Raw genomic sequence first — 10862 nt, 5'->3', positions numbered from 1 at the left:
ACTCAACGCAGGACCCTTTCAGAAAAACGCCCACATTGGACGGACAAGCGCACGCCCGCGCAACTGTTGCCCCGAAAGCACCCTAGGGTGTGTTTCGTGTCCCGAAGTGGAGGGAGACGGCGAAGCCACCAGTTTTTCTTCCCTCTTTCTAGGGAGACTTTCTCACCCACTCTCCCTCGGGCGGCGGCGCTTCGGTTGGGGCGGCGCGCGGAGAAGCGCTGGTAGCGGCAACAGTGCTGCTCCGTGAAGCGCCTAAGAGCCGTGCAGTGCGCATGCGCGGGCAGAGCTCTGGTCGCGCAGGGGGAGGATGGTGGTCGGACCAAGCTGACGGCCAGGCTAGAAAGGCATGCCGCCCAAATACGACAGGAGAGCACAGACGCAGCGCACCGAAAGCCGTAAGTAGAATTGTGCACGGGCAAGCCGGTCACGGCAGCTGGCAGGCGTGTCACGACACGGCCAGCGACGTGCTGCCGGCAACCCACGTCGCCGCTTGTGTGCGCGCGCCACAAGTGAGCTGCCGTCGAGGCCGCGTGCGGGGCCGGCGCAGCCTGCCCTCGGCGACCGCTCGGCCGGGCTGCAGGCTGCGCGGCCGTGGCACGTGAGGGCACACGTCGTGCACGACACACGTCAGCCCGTGACGCGTCGTCCGGACACTTAATTGGCGCCGCCGCTGACGATGACACTAGCTGGCAGACAAGTAACTGGGATGTCATTTGAATTATACAATTGATTCGTTCAGATATACAAGTGGACAAGTGTGCCGCGCTAATGATGCTCTTCGATGTACGCATTATCTCCCGCCCTATCCCTGAACAAAACTCGACGTGCGACTTGCTTCTCTTGTAAAGCGTGCTTCTTTGCACTGTGGTCTTTAGTGTGGCAAAACAAACTGTTTGAAGCGAAATGTTTCCAATTTATGCTACTGTTTGTTTTAGTGGCAACCTGGTGAGCAGCGAAATACAGAACAAGGCACAATAACTACAGTCATTTAATGTATACATTAAAATATTGGCATAATTTTGCCTCCCTATTTCAAAGCTACGAAGTGGGTAGTTTTTGCACTAGTGTCAACTGTAGCCTATCATGAACGCGCTCTAACGAAGAGCGCGCATAGTTCTTTAAATAGGCCATTTAGCTGTAGAGCTACTTGAAGGGTGCACGCATATTGCCACTGTCATGTGAGCTACTACCAAAAGATATCCTTGAAATTCCGAATATTTCTCAAAGTGACTTGCAGTCGGGATCGATAGTTTGTGTTCCATCTTCTCCGTTCAATGATAAGTGTGATTGTAAAGTTAAAGCTATAATTTGTCGCGTAAAGGTTTCTTACAGGCTGCCGAATTTCGCAGATGCGTAGAGCATTTTGTGAAAGCTGCAAAATAGGCCACGTTTGCGGCCTTCAATTATAAAAGAAATACTTAGTCTGTATATCATTTCAGCGGTGGTATGTGGGACAATATATGCACCTGTAACAACACTTTTTTAGGTTAATAAATATAGTAAATAATGAAAACAGATGAATGGTAAATGCTATGCATGCCTAACGAGAATATCAATGAAGAAGTCCTTATAGTGAAATACGATGAACATGAACTCATCTAACGAACGTCAAAATCACAACAAAAAGAGTTTGCTATACCAACTGTGATGCTTTCACGCAGTTTTCATACATTTGCGAAGTTAAACCATGTTAATTTTCTTTAACAGGAACGTCCATAATAAAATGTCACTGAATGTGTGTTTCGTGTAATGCTGTGGCGAAAATTCATCTTTATATTGAACAGTTGCAAGATATTAGAACGTTGGGCTCGCAAGAGAAAGAGAGAGAATTAAATACAAGTACTCACACAAGCAGTGTTATCAGATATGTGGCAGTGAATAAATGTGGCAATTTTTGGACTACGTCTACAGTTTACTTCTAAGCACGTCGCTTGCACTACGTATAGGAAGACGTTTCTAAAAAAAAATGTCACTCAAACGTCGAACTTCAGCTGAAATATGTGGTTCAGCGCGGGTTAAATTGATAAATATAATAGCAATACATTTATCTGCCACGATGCTGCCAAAGCAAGAGCCGACTATGTTAATGTTTACCACCGTTTCAGGGAAAGAGGTGCACAGAAGGGCACCACCAGTGATAAGTTAGAGGAGCGGAAATGTTATCAAAGAACAGGAAACGCAGCCTGGGAAGGCAAAGACTTCGATGGTATGAGAAAATTAAGGAATCCGCACGCATGAAATGGAAACAGCTGGCGCAACATAGGGTAAGCTGTAGATCGTTGCGAAAGGCCTTCATCCTACAGGGGAATAAAATGGGCTGATAATGATGATGGTGATCGTATCTCTATGCACCAATTTACCCATTTACGCAGACTGTCCAAATTTGATTACCTGTTTTATTTATTTCTTGTTTTGCATTCATGTATACAAAAAGAAACAAAAAAAGCATATAAACAAAAGTTTACTTTTTACTGTTACGGCTCAGATATTGCGTCTACAGCGCAGGAAACAACTCGGAATGCCAGTGTTTTTGATATATAAGCTACATCCAGTGGGGCAGTAGCATCAAACCTTGCTGAGTTTGAGAAAGACAGCGCGCACGTGAAAACAAGGCGGCCACAAAACGCCTCTCTAATACCGCTGGGCCGCTTAGGCAGAACGCGCCTGGGGAGACACAGGATCTGGTTGGATGGAAGTGGCCGTGACAGCAGGCACGAAATCAGCGACGCGCGCGCTCCGCCCGAGCCGGCACTCGACTAATGTCCTGGCCAGACTGCAGCGATAGCGTACAGGAGCTCTAATTGAATATGCTAATGCACTCAGCGTGCAACAGAACCCGCACGACTTGAGCTCTGTTGTTCACCACACGTAGAACGAATTTCCACGCTCAAACAAGAAAGCCTTGGTCTAGCCAGCACAGCTGGCCTAGAACACTTGTGCATCGAGCGTTGATGACCGGACGGCAGCTGCGGCAACACAGAAGCTGACGCACGTTGCATCAAAGTGCGCAGCAGAGCGCACGAGCCGCTGTTAGGCACAGAAAGCTAGCAGCTAGCCGCATTAGTTGAAGGTAACCAGGATGGCCGAGTTGCCTCGTGTTATTCTGACTGCGCAATCGAGCGGGTCCTTTGTGGTGTCGGCTGGCAACGACCAGTGCAGAATATTTGTCCAACCGTTCAGACGCGCACTGTTTGGCGAGAAATTCGCAACCCTTAGGAAACTCACGGCAGCAGAAGCCGACGTGATCACGAAGTGACATCCGCGTGTCTCTCTCTACGGCCTTTCGAGGTTCAGACTTTTCATGTGTCTGTCAAAGCAATAATCAGTCAACAAGCTAAAAAATAAATAAGAGAGACAGACAGACAGAGAGAAAAAAGGTACGAACAAAATCACATACTCCGTACGGCACACCAAGCACGATATCTCCCCCTTTGTGTCTTGCTGTCAACTGCACGGATAACGTCAGCACACCGATGTGAATCATATACAGGGTGCCCTCGCTATCTTTAGCTAGAGTTTAAAAATGTGCCGACACACGAAATGATGGCGCAATCAACTGCATGTATCTGACTGTTGCCTAGAGTCAGTCTATTATCTGTGTTTTGATTGATTGCATAATTATGTCACTTTTATTAGCTAACGTTTTAAGCAACTAAAATGGGCCCAACATTTTAATGAAAAAATTGTTTATCGGTTTGCTGATAGTGCGATTAGATAGTTTCAAGCTTTATACCTGTTAATTTTTAGTGTTTTCTTACTAACTGTAAATGCTTGCCAAATGCAAAAAAAAAAAAAAAACCACGTGATAAGCCCGCTCGCGCGCAAGTGCGCACGATGATTTTAGTGCTCCCTAACGTTCCGCGTACGAACGACCATTGGCCCGATTGTGCTGTCTCGACAGGGACGTAACGATGGTGGTGGCTTCGCGATGAACAGGTTTCGCTATCGGCCACAAAAGCGATAACTGCTGTGACTGCTTACCACTGTCGTAAACTGGTGTGCAGGAAGCGTATCGTTCGTACGCGGAACGTAGGCACAGTTTGACACGTCGTACATTTTTTTTGTATTTCGTGGAAATGTGTAGTTCGCAGAAAAACAATAATAACTAACAAATATAATGTTCAAAACTGTCTGATCGGACGTTTTGTAAACCAATCTACAACTTGCTCATTCAAAAGTTCTTTCAAAAGTTAGTTAAAATGGTCTAATTAAACAATTGATCATAACACAAAAAAAGTCTGGGTGATTCACTCCAGACAACGGCCAGCCACATGCATTTGGCCACGTCGTAATTGCGTGTGCCGGCATATTTTTAAACTCTGACGAAAGATAGCTGGGACACCCTGTATATTGCATCCCGAGCGATACGATACTAAGGCCATTGTGAGAATCTGTCGTCAGCACCTTCAGGGAATCAGATACAACGCCCAAGTCCTGCTCTACTACCGAGTAGTTGAGCAGGCTGGAAGCATTTTAAATACAGGAGAGGACATTACGTAGTAAAGGCTTCGCGGAATCACGGTTAACGTAGAAAAATCTGTGGCCGTGCTGGACTCCTTGAAAGAGGACGAAATCTTACGAGCCCACAGATCACGTTTAAAATTTATTATTTTGCTACCGTACTTATTTGTTTACGTCCAATGGGCATTTCCCCCCTGAACACAGCCCTTCGATTAACTATTTCCAACCAACTGTTTTACTCAGGGTTCTGAGAAGTGAGAGGTGGACATTTTTATGCATTGAACATGAGCACGTCGAACACCGCTGAGTTTATATTTGCGGAAGTGTCTGTTTTCGTTACGTCACTAAAATATGGGATTCTCTTTTTCTGCGAGATTTTCGACCATTCGTTAATGCTGAGTAATGATGCTTGCTCTTCTTCAGCGGAATAATTTATGTGTTCATCTATGGTGAGAGGGTGCTGACGCCAGCCGTACATCACAGTGTAAATAATGCATGTACCCGCAAAAGCGACCACGGGTGCCCCTTTTTTACAAAACAGGAATGCAAAACTAGATAAAGATATTTCTTCCTTCAGTATTCCAGTTTAATGCCGTATCACTCAAGTCTACCAGAAGGTAGACTTCGGCTAAAACGTTATAGATGCCTAAATTTAAATATCAAAGCAACACGATATGGCGCAAAAAATTTCGCACATTATATGAATGCAATCGACCAATATACGAAAAAAAATCACAGTCGAAGGATCTCCAAAAACCCCGATCAAGCTGGCACAGAAGGGTTTTACACTTGTTCACCAGAGTGGCTATGTAAATGAAGTAGGAATGCAACTCTCTGGTCAAAACTTTTATAAACCTTTCCACTTTTTCTAAACAAATTAATTTATAGGTAAACACATGCACTGTTTATATTGGCAAGAAAATTATCGACAGTTACGGTACTCTTTATTTGAAAATTTGAGTGCAGCTCTCCGCGTTTTTCACTTGAAAATGTGTTTAGGCAAGCCATTTCAGAGAGACATGGATGCGTAGCCCCGTACACGCCTGTGTAGAGCGCACAAGCAGTTCCCGTAGAGTTGCTGTGTGTGCTCCCTACCTAAAGGTAGCATGTACAGTAACTCTAAGTTCCACTCTGCGGGGTGACACTTGGTGGCAGTTTTGGGAACTTACGTGGTGATTGATTGATTGATTTGTGGGATTTAACGTCCCAAAACGACTATTTGATTATGAGAGACGCCGTAGTGAAGGGCTCCGGAAATCTCGACCACCTGGGGTTCTTTAACGTGCACCCAAATCTGAGTACACGGGCCTACAACATTTACGCCTCCATCAGAAATGCAGCCGCCACAGCCGGGATTCTAACCCGCGCCCTGCGGGTCAGCAGCCGAGTACCTTAGCCACTAGACCACCGTGGCGGGGCGGGGACTTACGTGGTGTGCCAGGAGCATGCGTGGCCGAGCAGGACAGTATATTAGCAGTCAGGCTTAGCAACTGCCGCAAGGTGCCACCCTGCAGAGCAATAACCTAGTGTCCCTGTATGTCCTACTGTCGAAAACCGGCCGTTCGTGCGCTCTACACCGACCTGGACGTGGCTGTACGTACAGTTACAGACAACTCTTCATTTTTCACACAGGAACTTCACCGAAAAAACACCCCTACGAGCATTTTTACGTAACTCACGTAGCGCACACAATTAGATTACAAGTACTCTGGTGCCATCACACAGACTCGTGCGGCATGGTGCTTTCATTTTCACATTTTAATCTTTTTTTGAGCTCTTTCACTCGGTGGCGATGAGGGACAACGAAGGATGAAGCACGCCGACACTATGCTCTAAACAAAAAGAAGAACGAAAAATTTAACCAATTCTATTCAGTGCGAACATCGTAGAAACATCGGAGCCGCGGTTTTCCTGTGTTCCCCTTGCGATTGCCGCTTCGTCCGCAATTTAGGCAGTTACGCCATCTCTGGATATATCTGGAAACCGAAACGTCACCAGCAAGAACACCAATCTATCCCAACCCTAGCCCTAGAACAGGTCCTTTGAAGAAACATAATAATTTTTCCTAGAACGGAGAGCATTGATATTGAACAATAGTAGATGGAGCTTTACGTCCCTGAACCATGATATGATTACGAGAAACATCACAGTTTAGGGCTCCGAAAATTTCGGACGCCTGGAGTACTTTAACGTGCGCTTACATGACCGTCTAGCATATGGACCACCTAGCACATTCTATCCATCTAAATGCGGCTGCCAGTTTTGGATTTGATACCGTGACCCTCGAGTCAGCAGTCGAACGCCGTAACTACAAGACCACCTCGGCGGGTATTGATATCAATAGAAATCTATATTACAAGATATTTTCAAATAAAGTTCATTCTTTTGAATGTCGTATATATTGCAGTAAAAATCAGATAAAAAAATCAATTACAAAGCAAGTGGTCCAGTGCGCTGAAAAAAAAAAAACAGCAAGATCATTCGTTGACCGCTACCACTAAATGTCAGAATGCCCACGTGATGGACACTGCGGAAAAATATCAGCGAGTGGTTCGCCTTACCTTTAACTTAAACGCACGCCACCTAGATCTCCAACACGCTAATGTGTAAAGACAGACCACATGAAATAAATAGCCACTAGCTGCACCTGCCACGATTTTCCATCCACCGTAGCTTACCTGTGATATAGGAATTGCGCACCGCTTTTTTTTTTTTTTTGCAGTCAACCATTTTTAAAGGTAAAGCCCGAGACACATGGTGCGATTCGGTGACCGAACCGACGTGCGAAGCCGTGCGCGGTATACAGCTATCCAGGACATAAGAGACAAATGAGCAATCAGCGTGCAGACTCTGCCCTCATCCGGTGCCTCGGCATGCACGCTCTGAAGGAATCACATCCTCCTCGTTGAATACAAAAAAAGCAGCTATGCACACTCATGCTTAATTTTGAAAGTCACACCATGATAAGAGCATTGTCCACAAATCACTGACCAGCGACAAACATTGAAACAGCCCGCATTCACTCACCACTCCAAGCATAGACCAAACATGGCTGACGCTGGCGCCGTTCCTGATCAAGCGCGAGCTCATCATAGAGATCTCATACTTGCTAATACAATTAAGACTTGTACTCCTATGCGACGCATTCAGATGTTCGAGTGGTTTTTTCGACAGCCTCGATGTTACAAGAAAACGTGACAGCGAAGCGAGCTGGGTCGTCGTTACCGCCGGTGCCACTGTTTGGTTTGTGAAATGGCCTTCCATCGCTGCTCGATGTCTCACTAGTGGTTTCGGAAATGGGTGCTACATTGCATAAATGACTCACTTCAAGCATGAATTAGTTCAATCATGAATTATTCCAATATTTTTTATGACGCCGTCAAGGGTGATAGCGGCAAATGCGTCGCACCTTAGGCAGGGTGACGGATCCATCACAGTGGCGTAGAATTGACGCGCGACAAAAACGCCCTCAGCAGCGTGACGTCACGTCTCCTGCGCTGCCAGTTGATCACCTGTGCGGCAAGCGAATTGACTGTGCATCCCGCCGTACGTCTGTTGGGTGCGGCTGCTAGTGCGAACACCCGTGTGCGATTCAGATCCGAATTCACAGCATGTGCTCAGCACTAAACGTAGCCGCTACGGCTGAGCGCACTAGCTTTCGTAAGACATACTACGCCCACTTCACCCCCCCCCCCCCCCCACATCCAACTACGATTGATTGATTGATTTATGGGGTTTAACGTCCCAAAACCACCATATGATAATGAGAGACGCCGTAGTGGAGGGCTCCAGAACTTTCGACCACCTGGGGTTCTTTAACGTGCACCCAAATCTGAGTACACGGGCCTACAACACATCCAACTACGTGCAAGCCTCATTTACTCCTTTGTTTAACGGAACGACAGTAGGAACTAAGCCACGTGCACAACTGGACACGGCTCACGCAGAATGATGAGATGTTATGGCATATGAGATTGTACGTAACATCTCGGCGCCGGCAAAACTTTTGTTGCTTAATGTGTCTTTGTGATTATATTCGTAATGATTCTTGGTGAGACGATGATCCGTGCCCCCTCATAATTTATGGTATATGAACCATTATCTTAACTTACTAAGTTATGAGTGCCATTTGACTGATAAAATATATGACTCACATCATTTATTAGGCGAGGAAATTGTTGCTTGACGGTATATCGGGCGTCAATTTAAAGCATTGGCTCAATTTAACCGTGATAGCCGCTATATATGACAAAGTCCACTTCTTTCCACTTAGGTTAGTGATAAGGTAGCCGTTCTATGCGAAGCTTTTACAGCTCACACATTTCAGAGCTGGCGTTGTCGTACGCAAATAGCCCGGTCACTGGTGAGCTTACAGAAATGGGGTCCTCGAAAGTGCGCCGGTATCGTTGGTATTTTGCACGTGCCTTACTCTCATGATTGACGCTATCTCGATCTTGCGCTTGTCGACGAGCAACCGTTTCTGATCATGGCAATCTAATCTTTTACCGTGGTCGCACGTCTCTTCGTGTTGCACATTTGATTGTTGCATGGATATGCAACAATCAAATGGCCTTCATTGTTGCCTGAAGAAAATTAAGTGTTTCGCTGCGAAGCACGTGGACGAAAATGGAATTCTCTGCATGTAGGAAGGAAAAAAGAATTAGGAGGAAGCATTGTGCGTTGTGAAACAATGAATTAAATATTTAAGTCACCAGGCATGCAGACGCAAAGCATCGCTTGCTCCCACTCTCCCAATAGGAGAAGGGCCCCAGATTTTTTTTTAATAGTGAATGTTGGGGTGCCTAAGTGGCATTAGCTACTACTCTAAAAAGGGACTGAAAAAATAAAAAAAGTGCGATAAACAGTTGAGGGAACCCCCCCCCCCCCACACACACACACCCATTGCAGGTATAGTAGCTATACTAGAACAATTTATAAGCATACAAAGTTAATGCTTATGTGGTAATCTTTTTGCATGGAAACCTCGAAGTAGGTGTCTTGGCGCTTCATTTTTAGGGCTGGCTCATCTACATGTTGTTTCTCTTATTTGCTTATCTTATCTAAAACTTATCTTTTTGTCACCAGTTAGTACTTTGTTACGTCCATTATTTAATTAAAAGAAGATGCTTTGTTCGTTCTTGGTTTCTTTCGCCCCACATATCCTTTTTCAGTGAATCTTGTGACGCTCTCTTGAATTGAAGTTTTGTACACGTGAGAGAAACGGAGACTCGATGATTGCATCGGCGCAGTCCGTAAATGGATGTGAACACCACGTGAACTGTTCGCAGCGAACCCGGCGCCAAGAACGGCCGTCCCGTGTAAAGGTCTACTTGTCCGTCAGTTTACAGCGAAAAAGCAAGTATATAACCGAGCACAAAGCTTTCATTTCACGCGTGTCTCAACTGTATGCAAACAGAAGAACTCCCCAGAGGTCGTTTAACTGGAGTGAAATGTATGCGTGTCACTCATGCCCGAGCCAAATTTAACTCCTTCGCGAAACGCATCTCCTTGAGCCTTTCAGGGATGCAATGAAATGTGTTTTCAACGGCAAAAATCTTGTGTCGACACCGTTTCTCGCTGATGCCACGTACATTTATTTACTTTCGAGCAAAAAGTAAAGCCGAACACCCCTTTTACTTATTCCGACATGAAAGAGCACTTATTTTTTTCTTTTTTTTCTGAGGTTGTCCTGTTTTCTGTTTTTTTTTAAGCGGTCGTGTTGCGACTGAGAAAAACCGCAATTATAAGATTGTCCCACAATGCATGTGCGTCTCGACGTCCCTTTTTTTTGAATGTAAACTCAGCAGGCTAAATAATCAATTAGAGAACACGTGAGAACTTTCATCAGAGACGAAACTATCTTCTCGAAGCTCCACTTAACGCTGAGGGACAAACCATGGAGTCCGGCTCTCATGCAAAACGCAAGCAAGAACTCCAGGCCTCATTTGTCGAGAATAAGAACAGAAAGCTTCTGAAAAGCCATTAGTGGGTCTGTTTGTGGCTTTGCACGCGTAGCGCTGAACGACTTTCACTTTTTTTTTTCAATCATGAAGAGCCTGCCATTGTGTTTTAATTTCCCGACATTCTGTTTTTCTACTCTATATAACGATTTTCGTTTGCTAGCAGCTTGTCTTAAAACAGTTTTTCTTTTGCTGCAGAGAAATAACCTAATTGAGGATTAAGCACAACTCCGTCGTCAATAATATTTTTTTTATTTTTCCAGGACCCTGTGGGCAAAGCTTTTTTTTTTCTTGAGTTTATAAAAGACTTATCTGTTCTGTCACCCTATAGGTAATAAATAGGTTCACTAATAGGTAATTAATGAAGTTCACTAATTTTGGCGACTAAAATACGGCCTTAATTTTAGTTATGCTTGTAAAGCATTTCTTAACTTGTACGCA

At 45.2% G+C, this 10862-nt stretch overlaps 1 protein-coding gene across 1 annotated transcript in view; it reads left to right on the top strand.

Annotated features, from left to right (window-relative positions):
* The first annotated feature begins 267 nt into the window (after positions 1-267).
* Positions 268-10862, top strand: part of LOC119187447 (uncharacterized) — a 176597-nt gene continuing 166002 nt past the window's right edge. The window contains exon 1 of the mRNA XM_037435559.2: positions 268-395. Coding sequence (XP_037291456.1) covers positions 347-395 — 49 coding nt within the window. The 5' untranslated portion in view covers positions 268-346. The remainder of the gene's footprint in view (positions 396-10862) is intronic.

Source organism: Rhipicephalus microplus, chromosome X, assembly GCF_043290135.1.
Source record: "Rhipicephalus microplus isolate Deutch F79 chromosome X, USDA_Rmic, whole genome shotgun sequence".
Lineage (NCBI taxonomy): Eukaryota > Metazoa > Arthropoda > Arachnida > Ixodida > Ixodidae > Rhipicephalus > Rhipicephalus microplus.
This window is presented reverse-complemented; position numbering and strand designations above follow the sequence as displayed.